This window comes from Lepidochelys olivacea (assembly GCF_965140295.1).
Source record: "Lepidochelys olivacea isolate rLepOli2 genome assembly, chromosome: 17".
Classification (NCBI taxonomy): domain Eukaryota; kingdom Metazoa; phylum Chordata; order Testudines; family Cheloniidae; genus Lepidochelys; species Lepidochelys olivacea.
In genome coordinates this window covers 1,387,702-1,411,604 of record NC_140427.1, presented here as the reverse complement: position 1 = coordinate 1,411,604, position 23,903 = coordinate 1,387,702, and the positions used below count along the sequence as shown (strand labels likewise).

At 61.0% G+C, this 23,903-nt stretch overlaps 2 protein-coding genes across 2 annotated transcripts in view; both read left to right on the top strand.

Annotated features, from left to right (window-relative positions):
- The first annotated feature begins 515 nt into the window (after positions 1-515).
- PIGS (phosphatidylinositol glycan anchor biosynthesis class S) lies at positions 516-10,569 on the top strand. Its single transcript, XM_084651127.1, has 12 exons — positions 516-591; positions 1,197-1,336; positions 2,434-2,545; positions 3,588-3,677; positions 4,215-4,303; positions 5,090-5,300; positions 5,726-5,868; positions 5,964-6,078; positions 6,556-6,701; positions 7,164-7,264; positions 7,930-8,140; positions 8,997-10,569. The coding sequence occupies exons 1-12, from the start codon at positions 573-575 to the stop codon at positions 9,270-9,272; spliced, it is 1,653 nt and encodes a 550-aa protein (XP_084507253.1). The 5' UTR covers positions 516-572; the 3' UTR covers positions 9,273-10,569.
- Positions 10,570-15,201: 4,632 nt separating this feature from the next.
- UNC119 (unc-119 lipid binding chaperone) overlaps positions 15,202-23,903 on the top strand; it is a 41,915-nt gene continuing 33,213 nt past the window's right edge. Inside the window, exon 1 of the mRNA XM_084651065.1 lies at positions 15,202-15,407. Within this exon, the coding sequence (XP_084507191.1) occupies positions 15,230-15,407 (178 nt within the window). The 5' untranslated portion in view covers positions 15,202-15,229. The remainder of the gene's footprint in view (positions 15,408-23,903) is intronic.

Sequence of the window (23,903 nt, the reverse complement as noted above, 5' to 3'; positions counted from 1 at the left end):
GGGGGGGAGGCCGGGGTGGGGGTGCAGTGGGAGGGAGGGGTGCAGTGCGGGGGGAGGCCGGGGTGGGGGTGAGGGGTGCAGTGGGGGGGAGGCCGGGGTGGGGGTGCAGTGGAGGGGAGGGGTGCAGTGCGGGGGGAGGCCGGGGTGTGGGTGCAGTGGGGGGGGAGGGGTGCAGTGAGGGGGAGGCCGGGGTGTGGGTGCAGTGGGGGGGAGGGGTGCAGTGAGGGGGAGGCCGGGGTGGGGGTGCAGTGGGGGGGAGGGGTGCAGGGCTCGCTGGGCGCCTCTGGCCCGGTGCAGTTGCTTTGTGCGCAGCCCTGGACCCGCCCACCTCCCTCTCGGCCGGGCCCCTTCGCGGGACGGGGCACCCCCCTGTGCTGTCCCTCCGAGGGACCCGTACCAGATTGGTGCCTTCGCGACCACCCCTTTGGCGCGCTTAGTCAGCCCTGATTGGTCAGCGCTGCTGTCGGTCTACGCCGTCTTCCGGTCTTTGGCCTGCGCCAATTGGCCGCCCGCTGGTTTCCCGGCTTCTAGCTCCGCCCCGTGAGGTCCGGGAAGAGCGGTCGGACGGGAGGATGGTGGCTGACGGGGCAGGTGCGGGGTCCGGGGGTGGGACCGGGAGCGGTTCGGAGCCGGGGGGGGGAAGCGGGCTGTGAGGAGCCGGGGGGGGCGGTGGGGGGAGCCGGAGGCGGTGAGGCGGGAGCCGGGGGGGGACCGGGAAGCGGGCGGTGGGGGGAGGCGGTGGGGGGAGCCGGGGGCGGTGAGGAGCCGGGGGGGGGAGGCGGGAGCCGGGAGGGGGAGCCGGGGGGGGACCGGGAAGCGGGCGGTTCGGAGCCGGGGGGGGGAGGCGGTGGGGGGAGGCGGGGGGGGGGCGGGCTGTGGGGAGGCGGTGGGGGGACCGGGAGCCGGGGGGGGGCGGGCTGTGAGGAGCCGGGGGGGGGAGGCGGGAGCCGGGGGGGGACCGGGAAGCGGGCGGTTCGGAGCCGGGGGGGGGGGAGGCGGTGGGGGGAGCCGGGGGGGGACCGGGAGCCGGGGGGGGGGCGGGCTATGAGGAGCCGGGGGGAGGAGGCGGGAGCCGGGGGGGGACCGGGAAGCGGGCGGTGGGGGGAGGCGGTGGGGGGAGCCGGGGGGGGCGGTGAGGGGGGCCGGGCAGTGAGCTTCCCGGCCCCCCCGCGCCATTGCCCGCCTGTGCCCCGCAGAGGAGGCGCGGGGGAAGCGCGCTGCTCTCGCCTTCGCCGCCGTGGCCCTGGTGCTGGGGCTGCCGCTCTGGTGGAAGACGACGGAGACGTACCGGGCCTCGCTGCCCTACGCGGGGATCAGCGCGCTGGGCTCGCTCCGGGTAGGGCTGCGCCCCGCGGGGTGACCTGGTGGAGCCCGGAGCCCCTCGCTCCAGCCTGGGCCGGCTGCAGCCTGCTCCGCCTCCGGCCTCAGGGCTGGCCCGCGGGTCAGGGCCCGGGGCTGGGGAAGAGCCGGGCCCGGGGCTGGGGAAGAGCCGGGCCCGGGGCTGGGGAAGAGCCGGGCCCGGGGCTGGGGAAGAGCCGGGCCCGGGGCTGGGGAAGAGCCGGGCCCGGGGCTGGGGAAGAGCCGGGCCCGGGGCTGGGGAAGAGCCGGGCCCGGGGCTGGGGAAGAGCCGGGCCCGGGGCTGGGGAAGAGCCGGGCCCGGGGCTGGGGAAGAGCCGGGCCCGGGGCTGGGGAAGAGCCGGGCCCGGGGCTGGGGAAGAGCCGGGCCCGGGGCTGGGGAAGAGCCGGGCCCGGGGCTGGGGAAGAGCCGGGCCCGGGGCTGGGGAAGAGCCGGGCCCGGGGCTGGGGAAGAGCCGGGCCCGCTCCCCCCCAACTCCCAGCCCGAGCCCCACACTGACAGGGAGCAGGGTGTCGGCAGTGTGGGGTTCTGCCTGGCCTGGCCGGCCTGTGACAGCTGCAGCCCGATGGGAGCCTGGTTGCTGCGTGCCCTCCTTGCCAGCGGTGGGAGTGGCCGGGGCACCTCTTCCGCCCGCCCACGGCACAGCCCTTGGTGCAGGCCTCCCTGCTGGCTGGGGGTTCTGGGACCCAGTGCCGTGACGGGAGAGCTCTGCCACTTGAACGCCCTTGGCTTGCTTTGCTAGCCCTGTGCCTGGGGGCCGGCTCACCCTGGCAGGAGTCTGCTGCCCCTACGGGGGCCATTCCCCATTGGGAAGGGCTGAATGTCCCACACCTGTCAGCCCTTTTTGGCACAGACTCTTGATGCAGGCACAGGAGTTTCCAGCTGGTGGCAGCAGCAATTCATGGGTCTCCCTTCACAGGGTTCAGATACTGTTAAAGTTCTCGGGGGCCCCAAGGGCTGTGGGTGGTTCTGGGGCTCGCAGAAGGGCTGTGAGGAGGTGCTGGGGGGTTGACAGAGGCTGGGATGGTGGCAGGGGACGTGGCTTACGCTGCCAGGTAACGCGGCTCTTTGCTCAGTTCCAGCTGACTGTGCCTGTCTCAGTGGTTTTTGCCAAGGGGGCTCTGCCAGGAGCTCAACAGAGAAGGCTCCCTTTCACAGACACAAAGGAGGAGGAGAGCCTGTTAAACTGTAAGAACCTCTGGCTGCTGGGGGGCTTGTGCTTTAGCTGTAACCCCTTTTGTTTTCTTTAATCTCGTGACTCTCCCCACTGTCCCTGTTCTTGCCCCATGGCTGTTGCTGCACTCGCTGCCCCCTACAGATGGCTTTCTGCTGCTGCAGTGGAGGCCAGCAGCCCTGTCCACCAGGACCCACACCCCCATGGCGCTGCAGGTACCATCTCAAGTAGGCAAGCCGAGTCCTCATTTCTCCCCTCCAGCTGCAGGAGCTAAGACTGCGCTGGGGCTGGGGCTGTCCCCCACAGATTAGTCATGGTGGCGAGTCATGATACAAGTTCCTCACATTGTTCCAAGCCGTGAAAGGCTGGAGCAACTCTCCTCCAAGCATGAGCCTCTTGTGACCCCAGTGCAGTTAGGCATTGGGCTAGAGAGGGGCTGGCTGGTGAGACATAGGCATGGAGGGTGAAGATCAGGAGGCACTGACTGCTTCCCGCCTCTGCCCTCTGGGCTGCTTCCCACCGTGCACCCCAGCCTGCAGTGTTGGAGCGAGGAAGTGTCCTTCCCAGCCCAAACACCCGGGTCTGGGGGGAGCCGCTGAGGGTAGCTGGGAGCACAATGTTCCCGAGTGTCTGGGGGCGCACACCATGAGGTGGGAGGGGAGCACATGAGAGGGTAACGAGAATCAGAGGAAACAAAGGGAAGGAAGCTCCCTGCCCATTAGGTAGGTCACGCTGAAGTTATCTTCCCAGGGAGGGGAGCCTCATCACTTGTGACACATCAGACTGGGCAAACCCTAGGGAACACGGACCAGTGAACCGTCCTGCCTATAGGGATGGACCAGCCGGACCATGAGGCCTTGCTCAGCTCTGGGAGCTGGGGCTCAGCACTGGCCTAAGGGGAGGCTTATGGCATGCGCACAGCTTGGAGAAGCTGCTGTATCCCTTTCGGCCTGGCTCCTATCGGGGTACCAGTGCAGGGCCCTGGTGCTGGAGAGCACAGCACAGCACATAGGGCCAGCTGGCCTCACCTGCTCTCTCTCTCCTCCTTCCCCGCAGCAAAAACAAGCGTTACGTCTCGCTATGAGACGACTTACCGGAGTGCAACCGTCACAGAGCAGGCAGCCTTGGCCTTGGCCACAGTGAAAGGTACGGAGTCTGTAGGACACGCTAGGTTGCTGCCCTGGGGTAGAGCTGGCAAAGAGCCGGGAGTCCTGGCTCTCCTGGGATGCTTGCAGCTGGCCGTGCCCTGCAGGTGCTGCTCTGCGGTCTCCAGGCCTGAATGGGATGCAGGTGGTGGGTGCTAGTTTGGCAGCCAGTGAAGTTGTTGCCGTACGTGCCCAGAAACACCACTGGCTGTGGGGAGCAAAGGGCCTCATTCCGAGGGTGCACGGGGGCGTGTCGCACGGGGGCGTCACCCGGGGGCGTTTTGGATTGCTGCTGCTGACTACCACGTGGAGCTCTTGGAGCACAGGAATGGGCTGCTCCAGGGCAGGGGGGAGTTCCAGGAGCTGGCGGGGTGGGGCAGGGACCTAGGGGTGACTGTGGACACGGACTTGTGTTGTAGTGGTGGCTGCGAGGGAGCCCGGTGATCCCGGCTGGAGAGAGAGGAGGGTTTCCCCTCTCTGGAATACTTCCTTTGGGCAGCTGGTAATGCCCACCTGGCACATGCCTTCTCTCCCTCAGAGGCAGACGCTGCGCTGCTCCCGCTGCAGGACTCGCTGGGCGCTCTGACTGTATACGTGATCCCGGAAACCTCCCCTCTACTGCCTCAGGTACCGCATCCTCTGCTGGGAGTGCCCCACCTCCTTGCTCTGGGACCAGTAGTGTGGCTTGGAGTGTCCTGTGGCTGCCTGCTGCTTCCCATGAAAGAGCTGTGTCCCTGGAGTAAGAAAGCAGGCAGATGCCCCCCAGAGAGACTGTGCTGGACAGAGACCTGCCCAGAAAGATGCCCTATTCCCTCGTCGCGCTCTTTTCTCCAGGCACACCACAAAGGGCAGAGTCATGTGGCTGGGCCTTGGCAGGTGGATGATCTGAGTGGGAGGGGGCACTGCTGGAAGGGGCACCCTTCTGCAGAAACAGAGACGCCTCCCATGTTGCTTGCCCCATAGGCAGGAAGGGGCATGGCTCTCCTGTGTATTTTGTGAGCTCTCCCCTGCCCTTGCAGAACAATCCAAGACCCTCTTTGTCTGAGGCTGCTGTCCATGGAGCTTCCCCAGCCCTGTTATCCTGGATCCAGGCACAAGAAGGGGTCATAGAATCATAGAATATCAGGGCTGGAAGGGACCTCAGGAGGTCATCTAGTCCAACCCCCTGCTCAAAGCAGGACCGATCCCCAATTAAATCATCCCAACCAGGGCTTTGTCAAGCCTGACCTTAAAAACTTCTAAGGAAGGAGATTCTACCACCTCCCTAGGTCAGTCTGGGGCAACCCCTGCCAGGGGCTGAGCATGTTGCCCTGGGAGCGCTGAGCTCTGTTTGCTCTGTGCCCAGGAGCAGGGGAGGTGTGCACACCCTGCCCCTCCCCAGATTCCTGGCTCACTGCCCTGCCTTCTCTGCAGGGTGTTGGCGTGTACATCGGGAAGCACCGCAGTGCCGTGATGAGGTGTATGCAGGGCCCCGGGGATGTCCTGGCTGCTGTTAGTGCCTGGGTGCAGCAGATTGTGCAGGCCATGTCCTTCACCACTGACTCCATCGCCACCGCCTTGTCTGATCGCGTCCCCATGGACCAGCTCGGCACGGACACGAGGCGCCCGTTCAAATCCAGCCTGGGTAGGACGTGCTGGGTGCCTGCCAGGAGAGGCTGTTCCCATGGTTCTCTGCAGCACGTTGTCTTCCTTGGGCAGGGCTGGGGCAGCACAGGGCCACATACCTCTCCCCCACCCTCGGATTCCCAGGCACCCCCTCCCTTTTAGTAACCAACTCTCTGGGGTCCTCTGTGCACCCCATCAACCCATCTGCTGGTGCTTTGTGCCACTGCCCGGGAGCCCCTTAGCTCAGGAGCGTGAGACTGGGTCCCACAGTTATTCCTTGGAACATTGCTCTGTTCTCTCTCTGTCCCACTTGGCATCTGCTCTGCTCTGGAATCATTGCTCATGCACTCCTGCCCTGGGGATGGCCAGACTGATCCTGGGCAGTTGGCAGCTTCTCCTTGCAGAGGGATGTTGTTGGCAGCCTCTGTTCTCTGCTCTTCCCAGGGTATGAAATCACCTTCAGCTTATTGAACCCAGACCCCAAGTCCCACAACGTGCACTGGGACATCGAGGCCGCTGTCAACAGCTACGTACAGCCCTTCCTCGACAAGCTGGGCTCAGTGGCCAACTTCTCTGTGGACTCCCAGGTGAGAGGTGCGGTAGGAGGGGGGAGGGTGCCCCCACCCAGGCTGGCCACAGGGTGGTCTTCCCACAACATCCATCTCCTTGGTGATCCCCTCAGATCCTGTACTATGCTGTCCTGGGGGTCTCACCCCGCTTTGACAAGGCCTCCTCCAGCTTCATCCTGAGCGCGCTCAGTCTCCCCCACGTCATTAACCCGGTGGAAGCCAGGCTGGGTAAGTGCCACTCTGCGTCCTTGTGGTGGCTGCTTTGAGAGTTTAGTGTTGCTGAGGGTAAAGGCAGAGACCTGTGCTGGCAGACACAGCACAGGCTCTGCCCCCCCAGAGCCCTCGCTACCAGCCCTGCACTGCCCTCCGGGGAGGCTGCCATACTGCTGACTAGTTAGAAGGGCAGATCCCCATGAGAGGCGTAGGCTGAGATCCAGCAAAATTCGTGCTGTTTGACCCGGGTGGGATCTCACCATACGGCTCATATTGAAAGCACCGATGTAGCCCCAAGGCCACTGACCCCTTCTCAGGTGGAGTCTGGCCTCCCTGGCAAGGGGAGGAGAGGGTCCGGTCCCGCCCTGCCCCAGTAACATTCCAGATGCTGAGCTCCTGCAGGCAGCTTCCCAGCCTCCCTGATGCCCGCCAGTGCCTGGCAGGCCAGGGTCTGCCCTGGAAATGTGTGGTGCTCACTGTGCACTGCTGCAGGTTCCAGCGCCACTTCGCTCTACCCCGTGTTGAACTTCCTGCTGTACGTGCCAGAGCGCGTCCATTCCCCTCTCTACATCCAGGACAAGGACGGCGCCGCTGTGGGGACCAACGCCTTCCACAGCCCTCGCTGGGGTGGGATCATGGTAAGGAGGAGGGGCCTGGCCTGGCACAGCCCTGCCCTGTATGAGGAAAGCACCGCAGTCCCTTTGGTCCCCTGCCCTCGTGCTGGGACTGTGACTGGCAGGGGCTGACCAGCTGGAGCCCTGTGCTGTGTTTGGGAGCTCCTGGTCCAGCTCCTCCCACCCCCGCAGCGTCCTGCCAGAGCCCCAACAATGCCCACTGCACCCTATGGGCTTTTTCTACTTGATGCCAGTTTCTTGCCCCTTCCTGTGATGCAGCTGGTCTTGGCCACTCTCAGAGATGGAAGGCTGGGCTGGATGGGGCCTGGGCCTGAGCCCCATGGCCGTTCCCTGAATGAGACAGCGCTGCTCAGCACTGCAGGGTAGCCCAGAGCTGTGGGCTGACTGGAGAACAGGGACGGGGGGACCCTTGTGTGGTGAGGCATAGCCTGTGTCAGGCCTGCCCTGGACACACTCTCTTGACAGGTGTACAACATTGACCACCCAGTTCCTGACAAGGCCCCTCTCCCGCTTTGGGTGGACGTGGACATGGTGCGAGTGATGGAGGTGTTCCTGGCCCAGCTACGGTGAGGACACTGCTCTCTTCTCTGCCCTGCCCCAGCCGTTCCATTCTCTGCATTCCTTATGTTCAGTTCCACCAGAGCAGCGTGAGGCTGTGGCCCTGGGGCTGTGCCTGCCCTGGGAGGTGTGTGCCAGGGCAGAGACGCTGCCTCTCTGGCTCCCCCTGCTCTGGCAGCCTGAGGCTGGTTCTGTGCTTTTCCTAGACTCTCTGGGTCACTGGCTGGCTTGGGGGGTCGGCAGTGGCGTGTGGCTCCAGTTTCCCCTTAGCTGCTGGGTCAGTCTGGCCTAGGGTGGTGGTGGCAGCTGGAGTTGTCCTGTCTGCCAGCTGTTCAGTAGTGTTGGTGGGTGTTGGACCAAGGCCCGGTGACCACAAAGCCCACAATCTCACTAACTTGCCCCTTTTCAGCCACGGTGTCATGGACCGTCCTCTCTCTGCCCTAGCTCGGCAGTAATGTGTTTGGAAAGCCTGACTCGCACCTACCCTGCTGGGCAGCAGGACTCAGACCGGCACCCTGTGCCAGGGCTGAACTTGCGTCAGGAAAGGCAAACGAGAACATTTCTGCCACGTGCCCATTCCATTCCTCTGCTGCAGGGGGTGTGAGCACAGGGAAGAGTTGGCCTGGTGACCTCCCTGCCAGCTCAGACCTGATCTGCCCCTTCTCCCCCACAGGTTGTTGTTTGGGATCTCCCAGGTGTCGCTCCCAGAGGAGTTCCTGCTGGAGAGCCCTGGGAACGACGGGCTGACTGACTGGGAGCTGGACCGCCTGCTGTGGACCCGGACAGTTGAGAATATCGCCACGGTGTCCACCACCCTCACCTCCCTGGCCCAACTGCTAGACAAGATCGGGAACATCGTCATCAAGGATGATGTTGCCTCTGAGGTGGGTGGGGTTGGGAGGGTCCCCATGAGAGGTTGGGGGCTGCCAGCATCACATAGGAGCCTTACATGCTGCTGCTGGGGACCTTGTCTGCCCAGACTTATGTATTTATTTCCCCTCTTGGGGAGGGGGAAGGGTTCTGAAAATTGTTGCCCTTAACCTAGAGGGCTGGCCAGGGCCTGGCTGCTTGAGTCAGCTAGAGGACACGAGGGCGCCCTCTCCTGGGCTGAGAATTCTGCCTTTGCAGCATCACTGCCCCCTTATGCCCTGGGCCTATAATTAATAGAAATGGCCACAGCCTCACTGGGGAGAGACCTTCTAAATCCTCCCATCCCCCCTCTCTCTGGGCTGAGACCCCTTGATGCCTTTGAGTGAAAGTCTGCGATGAAAAGTGAGTGTACAAATGGCAGATCTGCTCCCTGGGGTTTTGTCGTAACCCTGGAGCCAACACAACTCTGGGGCAGCGAGTGGGTTCCAGCCCTTCCTTCCCCTGCGGCATCAATGGAGCAGTTGCTAAGTTCCTGGTGCAGGCCCACGTCTTGCCCCGGTTACTCAGTGTGCGAGCCACTGAAGAGAATGGGACTGCACAGGTGTAGCTGAGAGCGTAGAAAGCAGTGGGGTTGAACAGGTGGAGGAGGAGTAGGTGGCTTGACGCTCAGAGCCCCACTGGCTGTGGGGTGCTGAGAAGGAATATGCAGAGGTCAGTGTCACTTCTTAGAGCAGATCCAGACTTGACAATCCAGGATCTGCTCAGCTTCTGGCACTCCTAGGCCTCAGGTGTGGTGCCTGGAGCTCCCTTGACCTGCTTGGGCCAGACAGGGGGCTGCTGTGCACTGACTCTTTGTGTGGTCCCATCCAGGTTTACCATGCAGTAGCATCAGCACAGACTGCTATGCTGGAGCTGGCCTCTGGCCGTCTGGGCTCAGCATTCCAGGCCAGTAAAGAGGCGGTCACCTCCTCGGAGCGGGCCTTCTTTGACCCTTCGCTGCTACATCTCCTCTACTTCCCTGATGACCAGAAATTTGCCATCTACATCCCACTCTTCCTGCCTATGGCGGTGCCCATCCTGCTGTCCCTGATGAAGATCCTCCGGGAAGCCAAACAGAGCAAGAAGGAGCCCACGAAAACTGACTGAGCCTGTCTGCAGCTGCCCCATGGGGCAGGGGAGCTCAGAGCCAGCTCATGACAGCCTGTCTGTAGGAACAGTCAGGGCCCGGTTAAAGGGCTTGGACTCGGATGATTCTTTATGAATCCTGGAAGAGTGGAAAGTCTGGCAAAAATAGGGTGTTGGGTCAGAAATCAAGACTTAGAACCACCACGGCTACTTCCCAGCATGGAGCTCTTGGGTTCGCCTTTACCTAGGGGTTAGCGGGGACTCTAAAGGGGACATCTGTGCTGCGTTTAGACACCTGTGGCTGGCCCGCGCCAGCCAACGCAGGTTAAGGGGCTGTTTCATTGCAGTGTAGCTCTTTGGGCTGTGCTGGAGCCTGGGCTCCAGGACCCTGCAAGATGGGAGGGGACCAGAGTGTGGGCTCCAGCCCAAGCCTGAATGTCTCCACCTCAATTAAATAGCCCCTTAGCAAGAGTTCCACAAGTCTGTCAGCTGGTATGGGCCAGCTGTGGGTTTTTAACTGCAGTGTAGACCTCCCCCAAGGAGTGTAGAGCGGCTACAGCTGCATGTGACTGGCCACCTGAGCAAAATGCCCCTGCCAGCTGGGTCCACGGTGGATGAGCTCAGGCCACTTCTGCTTTTTCTAGTTACTGCAGCCAGCTCCACCACCAGACAGCAGAGGAGGCATGAATCAAGCTTGCATTTCCCTTCTCCCCGCTCAGCTCACCCCCCCCCCCCCAAGGTGCCTGGATTAAGGGGCTCTCCTTTGAGTTGAAAGGATTGGCGTTAGCTTCTGGGAGATGCTCTGGAGTCTCTCTGTCCCCTCTGAGTGCTTAAGCAGTCTGAAGTGCACCCTTCCTGCCCAGCCACTACAGGATGTGCCCCTGGGACTGCCTAGTTTAGCAGGAGTGAGACTGGTGGGGCATCTTCCTTTTACTCCTGTTGGGAGCCTTGGTATTGGCAGGGCCCCCCTTACATGCCTGGACCCAGGTCCCTCCCCTTGTGAGCTATTGATCCACAAGTGTGACCCTACCAACTTCCTCACCGTAGGGGGATATACAGGCCAGCCTGTGCACTGGGGCAGGGCTTCCTTGCAGCGTCTGCAGCAGGTGAGTGCTGCTCGTACTTCAGGGAGGTACAGAAAGTGGCTCTTGGGTTTCTTAGCTTCCTACCACTGCTGGCAGCCTGTGGGTCTCTGTGGAGGGAGCCTGGGGCCTTGTATTGCAAGAGGGCTGGGTGGGGACCAGACGTGAGAGTGATACACTGATGAATGCTGAACAAAACAAGGTTTCCTTTTAATAAAAGTAAAAGCCAGACTCTGCTGAGGGGCAGTGTGCCTTTCCTGGGAATTCAAGCAGCCTGTGCCACCCTGGCCGGCTTGGCCTGGGGGAGATCCTGCCCCTTAGGAGCTTCTCAGGGTGGCCCACGGGATGGCTCCTGTGTGTGCATCGGCCTGGGAGGGTTTCCTGTCAGATGGGCTAGGTTCTGGGAAATCAGGTTCTCCGACAGTGTGGAGAGTGTTGTGCTGCTCACACTGGCCAGCTGCCTCGCTCCAGTCTCTCTCCTGCCCAGCATCTGTCCCTGTCCTTCTCAAAGAGGAGGAGCTGGCTGCTCTGTGCTGTGGGAGAGGAGTGCTGCAGGGAGCTAGGTGCCGCTGGAAGCTGTCCAATTCTGTGCCAGCTAAGTGGAGCGGGAGGGAAAGCATTTGCTGGGCGTTGAGCTGGCTGTGGGGAAGTGCTTCCCTGGAGATGAGAGCAGGGCCTGAGAGGTTTCTGCACTACTTGCTTGTATCTCAGGAGCTGCAACCAGTGGTTCCGGGGACCTTGCAACAGGATGGGCCTTGTCTGTGGGCAAGAAAACCCGGGTGAAAGGACAGTCCACTGACCTACCAGAGAGCACCAGGTACCATGCTCAGTAGGCCTCGGAGCCCTGTGGGGCAGTAGGGGTCTGACTGTGCAGTTCTCCGCATTCTACTAGGCAATGGCAAACTCCCCACCATAGCCAATCCGGGGTGGAACATGCTCAGCACTAAATTCCCTCTTGACTCCCAAAGAGTGCCCCGGTCCTCCAAAGTGTGACCATGAGCTCCCTGGCCATTGATAAAATTCTCACATCAGTGTCCCATTTCTGCTTAAATACGTCACTGCGGCTTAGCTTCCCCCTCCTCTGCTGGGAGCCCCATCATCTGTATCAGCCCCCTTCAGTACTTCTAACGTAACCCTTTGCCCTCTTGCTACGGTCTCGGGTAGGTTTTCAAGTGTCATGTGTGAGCCTTAGCTTGCTGCCTGCCTTGGTTATATTCTCTCTGCACTAACAGTCTGAGCTGTCACTCTCCTTGTCCTGAAGCCCCTTCCTTGCCTTTCCTCTCTCCATGCCCCAGGCTGCCGGCTCTTCACCTTAACTAAGCTTCCTTTAAATGGGCAATCAAAGCAGGCACTTCCGAGGCACCAGGCAGTGCGCTAGACTAGAGAGTCTGTTTTGTTTGGTTTTGAGTGTGAAATCCTCTTGACATGTCAGCAAATAGATCCCCTCGTACTGTCTGAGCGTAACAGCCACCCTGGTCTGCTCCCCTTCGCCAGCACGTTCACCCGGAAAGTGGCAGCTGTGGCAGGCAGGGTGTCTCAAGCCATTGCTGTTGGGTCAGCGCTGTCTGGGATGGTGCTTACCGAAGGCGGGGTCCACACTGCCACTTTCAGCGCGAAAACTTCAGTCGTTCAGGGGTGTGAACCCCCCCCCCCCCAGCGACAAAAGTGTCAGTGCTGAAGAGCCCCGCTGCTGACAGTGCCGTAGCGCCAGGAGCCTCGGGCGGGGTGGTTATTTTTTATTGCTGGGAGAGCTCTCCCCACGCTGCCCCATCCCCGTGGGGCCGCGGCCGTGCTGCAATGTGGGCAAGTTAATGATGTACCCTGACTGCTGCTCTCGAGTAGTAAGGTGTAATGAGGGGCACCGGGCCTTCAGCCACAGGCAGCAGCTCCTCCCAGATCCCCCCTGCTATGCCACTACCCCCCACCTTGTCCCCTCACCCAGTTTTGCAAACACCTTGCCCTGCTGCACCTCTTACTGTTCCCTCTGGACGGGGCCTGAGCGTCCCAGGCAGAGTGAGTTTCCATATGTCCGCGATGTTCCAGGCTCAGACATCACGAGAAGCCGTGTTGCCAAAAGCCAACCCCACCTCTGTTTCGATAATGGGGAAGGCTGGGAAAGGGGAGGGTGAATTGGATCAGCGTGCGATTTGGTGTATTTCCATTAGTCTGAAGTGTTGGGTGTTAGTCTAGAACAGAGCTGACTCCTCCCGCATGAGCTGACCCAGCAGCGAGAAGTCTGTTAAAATACTTAGTACCATTTAGCTGTTGAAAAGGAGGAGCCAGGGCCATGTACCCCTCACTTCATGGCAGACCACCAGCAAGTGCTTTTTGGAGGGCAGCATGATGCTGTGTGGCCTGCGCAGTCCTTGCATCTGCAGTCTCTAACTCCAGGCCCGGTCCGGTGCTGGGGCTAGCTGAACGGCTAAGGGAGGCAGCGTGTTTGTGTGGGTACCGTGAAATAGCTAACCTGCAACTACCTCTATCTGCTTCTTTACAACGTGCACCTTCTGCTAGTCGGGAGTGTCATGATGTATCCACCTTACTTATTCCTATTACATTTTAGGGAATGCCTATTTCTCCTTTCGGTTTGATATATCCAATTTCAAATAAGGAGGTGGGCTAGCATCCTTGGGGGCCTAAACAAAGCTATTTTTGAGAACTAGAAGCACAAGAAAAGTTTCTATATTAAAAATTCCATCAACTCCCCACTGCTTAAAATAAAATCTGTGGGAGTGGGGAGGTCTCAGGCACTGACTGCAAGCTGTAGCCTTTGTCTACAACCTGTCCTGAAGGACGACCCATCACTCTCATAGATCTTGGGAGACTGGCCAGTGCTTGCTTACAGACAGCCCCCCAACCTGAAGCAAATACTCACCAGCAACCACACAACAGAACCACTAACCCAGGAACCTATCCTTGCAACAAAGCCCCTTGCCAACTGTGTCCACATATCTATTCAGGGGACCCCATCACAGGGCCTAATCACATCAGCCACACTATCAGAGGCTTGTTCACCTGCACATCTACCAATGTGATCTATGCCATCATGTGCCAGCAGTGCCCCTCTGCCATGTACAGTGGCCAAACTGGACAGTCTCTACGTAAAAGAATAAATGGACTGTGACGAAGTGGGCCTGTTCTTAATGTTTCCTCCGAATAGTGTGGGAGTGCCTCAGTTTCCCCTATGCAGTTCTTAAGTATCTAGGGGGTGGGGTAAGGGTGTATGGTCATTGCAGAGCCCTAGAGGGCAGGTGTGTGCAGGGGTCTGGACACAGAGAATGGCCGACACCCTGTTTCCTGGCAACTGATGGCCTGGGCCCTTCCCCCCCTGCAAGGTGAGAGCTGAAGGGTTGGAGAACAAAGGAATCAGGTGACCTCCTGGCCCAGGAAAGGAACAAAGCCCAGAGGAGGAGGGGCTGGAGGGAGTGTCAGTTTGGGGCTGGCTGGGACATGGAGTGAAGTGCAGACGTGGTTGTCTGGCTCACGGCCCCCCAAAATGGACCCAGCTGAAGGGTCCCGTTCTCTGCACCTGCAAGCTCTGTTTTAGACCATGTTCCTGTCGTCTAATAAACCTTCTGTTTTACTGGCTGGCTGAGAGTCACGTCTGACTGCGAAGTTGGGGTGCAGGACCCTCTGGCTTCCCCAGGACCCCGCCTGAGCGGACTCGCTGGGGGGAAGCACACAGGGGCAGAGGATGCTGAATGCTCCGAGGTCAGACCCAGGAAGGTGGAAGCTGTGTGAGCTGTGTCCTGCAGACAGGCTGCTCACAGAAAGGCGACTACCCCAGAGTCCTGACTGGCTTCATGGGGAGCAGTTCCAGAGCATCGCCCAGGGACTCCGTGACATGGACACAAATCAGACATCAAGAATTACAACATTCAAAGACCAGTTGGAGAACACTTCAATCTCTCTGGCCACCTAAAAGTGGCAATATTTCAACAAAAAAACCTTCAAAAACAGACTCCAAAGAGAGACTGCTGAATTGGAATTCATTTGCAAACTGGATACAGTTAACTGAGGCTTGAACAGAGACTGGGAGTGGATGGGTCATTTCACAAAGTAAAACTATTTCCCCGTGTTTATTCCCCCCACCACCACCACTGTTCCTCAGACCTTCTTGTCAACTGCTGGAAATGGCCCACCTTGACTATCACCACAAAAGGTTTCAGAGTAACAGCCGTGTTAGTCTGTATTCGCAAAAAGAAAAGGGGTACTTGTGGCACCTTAGAGACTAACCAATTTATTTGTATGCATCCGATGAAGTGAGCCGTAGCTCACGAAAGCTCATGCTCAAATAAATTGGTTAGTCTCTCAGGTGCCACGAGTCCTCCTGTTCTTCTTACTACAAAAGGTGTTTTTTCTCTCCTGCTGGTAATAGCTCATCTGACCTGATCACTCGCCTTACAGTGTGTAGGGTCACACGCATTGTTTCATGTTCTCTGCGTATATAAATCTCCCCCCTGTATTTTCCAGGCGTGCATCCCATGAAGTGAGCTGTAGCTCAGGAAGGCTTAGGCTCAGAGACATTGGTTCGCCTGGAAGGTGCCACAACCCTCCTGTTCTTGCTGTCTTGTTTCCGCAGCTGACTCAGCCCTCTGGACATCTGAGCCTGCAGGGCAAGGTGCTGCCGCTGTCGCCGTGCTCGGCGCTGGCTGCGAGCCGGAGAAAGCCCGTTGATCCTGCCCCGTGCAGGGTCCCGCTTTGCTCTACGCCCCCCAAAGTGCCCTGCAGGGCAGCCCGAACTCGCGGGGGGCGGGGGGCGTTCCTCGCCCCGCGGGCCGGTCCCGGCTCGGTGCGCGCAGCCCGGGGCTCCCGGGGCGGGGCGGGGCGGCCCCTCCCCGCGCGGGCGGAGCCAGGCGGCCGGGCCCTGCCGGCAGAGGCGGCCGCGGGCGAGGGATGAGCCGGGCCGCTCTCCGCGCCCACACGCGCTCCGGCCGGCGGGGCGGCGCGGCCGCGGCCATGAGGGTGAAGAAGGGCGGCGGGGCGGCGGCGGCCGCGGGCCCCGAGGACGAGCTGCTGCGGAAGCCGCTCATCGGCCCCGAGGACGTGCTGGGGCTGCAGAAAGTCACGGGCGGTGAGTGCGGGCCCGGCCCCGGGGGAGAGGCCCCGTGTCGCGCCGTGGGGCCCGGCCCCGCTTCTGAGCCCCCCTCCCCGGGGGGGGGCCCTGGCCCCGCTTCTGAGCCCCCCTCCCCGGGGGGGCGGCCCGGCCCCGCTTCTGAGCCCCCCTCCCCGGGGGGGCGGCCCGGCCCCGCTTCTGAGCCCCCCTTCCCGGGGGGGGGCCCGGCCCCGCTTCTGAGCCCCGCTTCTGAGCCCCCCTCCCCCGGGGGGGGGCCCCGGCCCCGCTTCTGAGCCCCCCTTCCCGGGGGGGGGCCCGGCCCCGCTTCTGAGCCCCCCTCCCCGGCCCCGCTTCTGAGCCCCCCTCCCCGGGGGGGCGGCCCGGCCCCGCTTCTGAGCCCCCCTCCCCGGGGGGGCGGCCCGGCCCCGCTTCTGAGCCCCCCTTCCCGGGGGGGGGCCCGGCCCCGCTTCTGAGCCCCGCTTCTGAGCCCCCCTCCCCCGGGGGGGGGCCCCGGCCCCGCTTCTGAGCCCCCCTCCCCGGGGGCGCGGCCCGGCCCCGCTTCTGAGCCCCCCTTCCCGGGGGGGTCCCGGCCCCGCTTCTGAGCCCCCCTCCCGAGCCCCCCTCCCCGGGGGGGCGGCCCGGCCCCGCTTCTGAGCCCCCCTTCCCGGGGGGGGGGCCCGGCCCCGCTTCTGAGCCCCCCTCCCCCGGGGGGGGGGCCCCGGCCCCGCTTCTGAGCCCCCCTCCCCCGGGGGGGGCCTCCGGCCCCGCTTCTGAGCCCCCCCTCCCCGGGGGGGGGCCTCCGGCCCCGCTTCTGAGCCCCCCCTCCCCGGGGGGGGGCCTCCGGCCCCGCTTCTGAGCCCCCCCTCCCCGGGGGGGGGCCCCCGGCCCCGCTTCTGAGCCCCCCCTCCCCGGGGGGGGGCCCCCGGCCCCGCTTCTGAGCCCCCCCTCCCCGGGGGGGGGCCCCCGGCCCCGCTTCTGAGCCCCCCCTCCCCGGGGGGGGGCCCCCGGCCCCGCTTCTGAGCCCCCCCTCCCCGGGGGGGGGCCCCCGGCCCCGCTTCTGAGCCCCCCCTCCCCGGGGGGGGGCCCCCGGCCCCGCTTCTGAGCCCCCCCTCCCCGGGGGGGGGCCCCCGGCCCCGCTTCTGAGCCCCCCCTCCCCGGGGGGGGGCCCCCGGCCCCGCTTCTGAGCCCCCCCTCCCCGGGGGGGGGCCCCCGGCCCCGCTTCTGAGCCCCCCCTCCCCGGGGGGGGGCCCCCGGCCCCGCTTCTGAGCCCCCCCTCCCCGGGGGGGGGCCCCCGGCCCCGCTTCTGAGCCCCCCCTCCCCGGGGGGGGGCCCGGCCCCGCTTCTGATCTCCTCTTCCCCCCCCCCCGTGGGGGCCCGGCCCCGCTTCTGATCTCCTCTTCCCCCCCCCCCCCCCGTGGGGGCCCGGCCCCGCTTCTGATCTCCTCTTCCCCCCCCCCCCCCCCCGTGGGGGCCCGGCCCCGCTTCTGATCTCCTCTTCCCCCCCCCCCCCCCGTGGGGGCCCGGCCCCGCTTCTGATCTCCTCTCCCCCCCCCCCCCCCCGTGGGGGCCCGGCCCCGCTTCTGATCTCCTCTCCCCCCCCCCCCCCGTGGGGGCCCGGCTTGCCCTTGGAGAGGGGCCCTGGCCCCCCGTCTTGTCTCCCCCCGTGGGGTCTTGGCCTGCCCTTGGAGGGGGGCCCTGGCCCTCCGGTCTTATCTCCCCCCGTGGGGTCCCGGCCTGCCCTTGGAGAGGGGCCCCGGCCCCCCATTTTCCCTGCCGTCGTGAGGTCCCAGCCCCTCCAAGGGGGAGGTATGTCCACCCCACAGTGGTCTGTCTGTGGCCCAGGGGTGCAGTGCTTGTCCAGGGCTCCTGCCCCATCACCACTCCCTATCTGGGAGTCAGGGCTATTTCTCTGCTCAGGCTCCAGTGACCCCTTGTTCCCTAAGGTCTCAGCAGCTGGGGCCTGGCCCTTCGCTTTGAGATCTGCCTGGGCAGGGGGGTGGTCGCAGTATTTGCTCTTCATCTGCTGGGTTCTGTGCCTGGGCTGAGCCCCTGCTTTGTGCAGTTGGGGACGGGGCGGGATGTCTGAGACCCCTTGGATTGCATGTCTGTTCTCGAGCTCCGAGCTCCGTAGCCATTCTCTGCCGCCCCTCCCCAGGGTGCAGCCCCCACCAGTGGTTTTTTACTGCCAGCACCTGGCTCAGGCCGCGGGCCACGTCGCTGTGGGTCTGTCGCTGGGTGGGCCGTCTGAGGACTATGCAGGACAGCGCCTTCTCGAGAAGTGGGCACTGACTGATATAGACTGACGACCTGGTGCTTGAACCTGAAAATCCAGGGCCAGCTCGGTCTCCGAATTCAGCAGCGCCCTGGTCCTTCAGCCTCTTAGCGTTGTCAGAGGCGGAGGACCGCTCCAGCAGGCGGACAATGGGCCTCTGCCCCAGTGGACAGACTGTGGGACAGCTGAAGCTGGTGGCTTTGTGCTGCACCCAGACAGGCGAGCACGGGAGCCAGCCCTGGTCTGAAGCTCAGGGGCCTGGTTTCTGTGTTTGCGAGAGGCCCCCACCTGAGCCAGCCCTGTGGGTGGCGGAGCGCCCTGGGTGCTGCTGAGTGGCAGGAGTAGCTCTCGCCAGCGTGCCTGGCTGTGGAGTCGGGGCCCTTGCTAGTCCGAGGCTAGGGACTCTTCTGCAAGGCATGGAGGTCTCGGGCCGGGGGCAGCTGGAGTAACTGCCCCGCCTTCCACTCGGCTTCGGGTGGGGAAGAGGGACAGGAGGTGAAACTGAAACACCGTTTGCTGAGCTGCTAACCCAGGACTGTCTCTTAAAATAGATTCAGGTGGGATTTTCAGAGCCTGCTGAATCATTTTATGGCTCTATCGGAAAGAGTCTGTGCTTAAACACTCCTCTCCCGCACAGCTGGCTTTGCTGGGAGCCGTCACACCCCAGGTGGGTCGCTGCTGCAAGAGGAGGGGCAGATTGTGGCTGTGGAAGGGAGTCTCTGCTGTCCCAGCTTCTGTTCCTCCATGTGCTGAGAGGGTCCATGGGGCTGCAGGTCTCTCTAGCAGGGGCCTCTGGGGAGGGGAGGGGAGGGGAGTACTTCCAGGTCTCCCCTTGAACAGATTTGCAAGGACCTCCCCCCCTTCTCCCCCCCATTAGAGCTGGGGAAAAGTACTGAATTATTAGCCCTGCTGACTGACATTTTCTCTCCGAGGAACAGGCTGCTGTGCTCTCCATCAGCACGCCTCAAGCATGTTGTGATGGGACTTGGGGGTTCGGTCTCCTTGGCTTCTGTTGACTCTGCCTCACGGGGGCCAGCTAGTGCCAATGTGCGAGTGGTTTTCTAACGCAGGACTAGGCCACCCCCACACCTGTAGCTAGAATGGGGGCACAGTGGGGCTCATGATGGCATTGCTGGAGGCTGATCCCAAGGGAAGGGTGTGCTGTTTCCCAGCTCAGGTGGGCTTCACTCTCTTTGCAAGAAATGAAAACAATCATTTCTCACAATCGCTGCGTTGCTACTGATCTCGGCTGTACATGGTAATTTCAAGAATCTGCCACTTTACTCCTGGTATTCCATGCTAAGCCTTGTGCCTGGCTGATGGCGTTTGGAACAGGAGCCCTGAAGAGTCTGGCGCTAAAATGGCACCTGAGTGTTGTCAATGGCTCTGGGGAAGTAGGGTTTGGGAGGCTGTGCAGGGGGTGGGGTGTACCCCTGTGAGTGCTCCCTGGGCAGTAGGGGGTAGGGACAAGGAGAGGTCCTGCCCACATCCTCTGCTCTTGCGGGAGGAGCATTTGGGGTCTCGAGGCTCCTCTGGGGCGTGGCCGTTAACACTCTGCGGCACTGGGGGAAAGGTTCCTCCCCAGTGCCCAGCTAAGACACTTGGGTGGAGTGCTGTGGGTGACTTTCCGGCCTCTCATGCTGTGCACAGAGGACGGCTCTCGCGTCCTGTGGTAAGAGCAGCTGTGCCATGCAGGATGAAGTGCATTGTGTGGTTTGGCAAACACCGATATAGTTGCTCCAGATAAGTGTGCTGGTGTTTGGACAAGCATTAAAATATTTTGTGATAGGCCATGTAACTGGTGCTGCTGCTTGGTAGCCACGTCTGGGTGTATCTGTGGTTGACATGTCCATGCATGCTCTCTCACGTAGAGTTTTAAAGGGAATACACATGAACATATATTGCAGTCTGACACGAACATAAATGATCCTTCCCCCTGTAGACTGGCGCTTGTAAAGTGTTCTTCTCTCCCAGATCTAGCAGCCTAGTGCAATGTTGGGAAGTTTAATTAGTTGCCCAAGGTTGCATATCAAGCTGGGAACAGAATGATGAGCCCACGCTTGTAGTCACCTTCTCTAACTACGGGACAACAGTCCCAGAAACAAACCGTTTAGTTACCTCCTTCAATGGCCTTGTCCCTTGATGCTTCTTGAGCAGGTCCCCGGGAGACCTTGAGAGCTTTACTTTTGCAGAATGTTCCCCTGCCATCCCCACGGCGTCCACGTGCCAGAACCCTGCTGCACTGTGGGCCATGTGCACGTTCCCGTCTCGACACCATGCATCAGTGTGTAGAGAGGGCGTATTCTCCCTGTGTCCATCGGCTTCCCCTGGCCCCGCACAGCACAGGGGTTCCCAACCTTGCATACTAGTGGCATGTTCCAGAGCAGACAGGCAGGGGCTGCTAACAGTCAGAGAGAGTGGCTCCCCTTCCCTCGTTTGGCTCCCATTCAGGGTGCTGTCACTGCGCACGTGGCAGGATGGGTGCTCCAGCTTGAGAGGAAAAGCTCAACTGCTGCATGGTTGGTCCCGTCCCTGGCTCCGGAGGCGTGTTGTGTCTGGCAGGAGCCCACCCTCACTTCCAGGGCCTTGTTTCTTCATCGCTAGGCTGTGCAGATTGACCCCAGTTTGTGTGAATGCGCCATTTGATCTGATGTGGGACTAATATTGTAGCTGGCTGATGCCAGGCCTTGCCACGAGCACCTGAGGAGCGTGCTGGGCAGTGTCTTTGCAGGGCTGGGGCTGCAGTGAAGGCACATGTGGAATGTAGTGGTTTTGCAGACTCAGGTCCTGGTGCATTGGTCCTGCCTGCGGTACCATCCTTTGGCCCCTGGAAGTGCAGAGGGATGGTTTTTCGAAGAGCGCTTTTCAGGGCCCATTCCTTTTCAGCAGATGCTGAAAACATCCAGCCATTCTGTGCAAGGCGCTGCAAGGATGGGAAGGAGCACTGGCTGTGGGAGGGAGGCTGACAGCTCGTCCAGCCTCAGCCCTTTCCTGCTGTTGGGGCGCTTGAGGTGAGCCGGTTTGGCAGGGAAACTTACTCTGGGCTCCTCTGGCCCTCTGAGGGTAAGCATGAAACGCAAGTGCTCACAGTTGTTTCCTGTCCTAGCTGTTCTCAAGTTAAGCTCCCCTAGGCCCCTTGGACCAGCCTTGTTGCTTTAGGTGCTTGTCCCAGTCCAGAGCTGACTCTAGATACTAGGTGAACTCTCCTCCCATGTTTTTAGCGTAAGGCTTAGAAAATCCCAAACCCAGGGAGTCCATGAAGTGTGCAGTGTTCATGCAGGCCCAGCGCATGCAGCAGGAGCCAGACTGGACCTGACCCGGGGTGTGTCTCCTCCAGTGTCCTGTTACCCAGTCACCAGCACCAGATGCTCCAGAGGAAGGTACAAGAACTAACCCCCTGTAGAGAGATGTGGGATAATCTGTCCTGTGAAGGTCTCAGCCTAACCCCTAGGAGTTAGTGACTGACTTAAACCCTGAAGCATGAGGCTGTCTCTCTTCCCCCCCCCCCCCCCAGCCCCCATACTCTGTTAATATCCTGTGGATGCGGTGACTTGGCCTTGGGGCGCTCAGCCAGGGTACCATCCTGCATGTGGTGCATGGCTTGGCCCTGGCAAACGGGATGGGCCCAGCAAGCCCTAAAACAGGGAAGGGGCCCAGATAATGGGGGTTGCTCCTCAGAAAGGAGGTCAGCAAACAGGGCTCTGCCGGCCTGAGCTCCAGGGTCAGGAGAACAAGTGACTCTAGCAAGGAACAATTCCATTCTGGCCCAGTGACGTATGTTTGCTAATGCGTGTGAGTCGCAATGGCTTTGCTGGGGGGAGTGTTGAGCGGTGGCAGGGGAGATGGCGTGATCAGCCAGATTCCAGAGGGGAAAAATACTGAACTGATTCCACCCCTTGGAGGGCCTAAGTTCCTGTTGCCATGAAGTCATTTGAAACAGTGTTGGTCTGGCCATTGAAGCTCTGTCTGCGGTGTTGTGGCCCTGGGATCTGACTCATCACAGTACACACTGTCATTAGGCATTTTATATATATATATATATATATATATGTGGAGCTATACCTGGCTCATAGAGCTTGAAAGGTCATTGAGTCCAGTCCCCTGCCTTCACAGGAGGACCAAGTACCATCCTTTATTTTTGCCCCAGAGCCCTAAGTGGCCCCCTCAAGGATTGAACTCACAACCCTGGGTTTAGCAGGCCAATGCTCAAACCACTGAGCTATCCCTTGCCCTTGCTACAAATGTACCTCGGGCTATGGGGCCTTCAGTGCTTTGCAGTTTAGTTTCCTCTCGTTTCTCCGAGACGGTGGCGAGGCCCAAGGCCCACTGGTCCAAGTGCAGGCAGTGCAGGTCAGGGGTGTGGGCATGGTGACCGCTGGCTATAGCAAGAGGCTGTGCAGGCCTTTATAAGTCAAACCCTTTGATGATTGAAATGCTTCCTCATCTGGGGCACTTCGGAGCATCAGCCTTTCACCTGGGACAGAGCCATTATCAGAGTGAATAGCCTGGGGTAGATCCGGTCCAAGCATGGGCCTTCCATTGTGCCCTGTGGAGATTCGCTCGTCTGCTGTGCTGAGGGATGCTGGTTATGGCAGAGCAAGGCTAAGAAGTCTTCTGCTAACCCGGTTCTAACGGGTCCAGGCCCAGCATGGGCTAGACTGGCTTAGGTGCTGAGCTGCTGCAGTGACACGCGCTTTAGAGACTAGGCGACATGTCTGGAATTCTGTGGTCGCATGCCAGCAATGCCCCTTCTTGTTCGTCCCCTGGCCACTCGGCTTTGTGCAGAGACTTGCCGGGTTTCCTGAAGCACTTGTGAAATTTGCCAGCCACGGCAAAGGCTGGAAGAGCCAGTTCTCCAGGGCCCTGAGCGTTAATGTCCTGTGATGCTGGGGGCGGGAAGCAGGCCCCAGGACTTCTCCCAGCTGCTGTGTGCGGGTGTTTTGAACTCAGAATCCCTAGCCCCTGGGTTGGAAAAATCATGAGTCTGAATGCAGGGTGCATGGTGCTGCTCTTCCAAGCCCTCAGACTTGAGTGCCCTTTGGATTGGCACTGAAACACCCCCCAGGAAGGGGCTGGCGTGGTGGAGCTGGCAGCTTGGGGGTGGAGCCGGCAGAACTCGGTGTCTAAAATGCAGTGGTTTTATGTAAGAGGAACAGCTGCTCTCTCCAACGTCCAGGCTGGTTACTCAGCAATTACCACAGAAATACCCGCTGACATTAGAAACCGGCTTAGTGCTGAGCCGGCCACGAGTGCACTGTGGGAGCCCTGTTATGGAACCACACGTGGGTGGAAGGAGGTCTCTGCTCCCAAAGGGGACACTGGTAAATCTTTTAGATGGCTCAGGGCAGCTGGCTGGCTGTGGTGAGAGGTGCTGTGAACAACATTTGGTGAACCCTGTGGCAAACGAACACTTGCTTCCAATTCATGGAAGCTTATTCTGTCTGCTGATGTATGCAGGAAGCCAGGAAATCTGGCTGGCCTGTCTTCTCAATGTTTCCCTGCCCCTAATAAGCTTAAGGGAGGAAGATGCTGTCCAAACTCTCCTGGGTGTGTTGTGTCCTCTTCATGTGAAACTCTCCCCAAGTTCCATTGCCTTGCCCTGCACCAGAGCTGTCAAGGGCTGGCAGTGTGGAAAATGGCAGGGTGCAGTTACGTCTCCTCTATGAGCTCACCTCTGGCATAGCTCTAGATGGATTAAACAGAAGGCGAGTGTAGCATTCGCTTTGCTATTAGCAGGATTTGTCACTTGCTCTTACAGCCACACTCACAATAAGAGGAAAACCTTGCAGCCTGATTAATTTGGGATTACCAGGGAGAGGGCAAAGCTAATTTCAGATTGCAGTTAATTACAAGCGCAGCTGGAGGGGAAGAAAGGTCCCTCTGTAAATCTAGGGCCGACATCCGCTCTGGGAACACAGCCTGGGTTGGCCAAGGAGTCAGGAGGGCACTGCCCTTCCCATGCTGTCTGCCCAGAAAGGTGTCCATGCCTGTGGGGGACACCCTAGCTCTACTGTGCTCAGGGTGCTGGGAATAATGAAGACGGGTGCATACACAGGTTGCAGGGGCTAATGTGTATCTAGGCAGGGTGCCGTTAGTTCCCTTCTGTAGCATTTCACCTCTTCCAAGTGAAGGTCTAAGGCTTTGTCTGTCTTGGGGATCATCCACTGGTGACTTTGTTAGCTACCATGGTGCATTCTATGGAATAGGCAGGCGAACTCGCGTCTCTGCTGGCAGGTTTATGG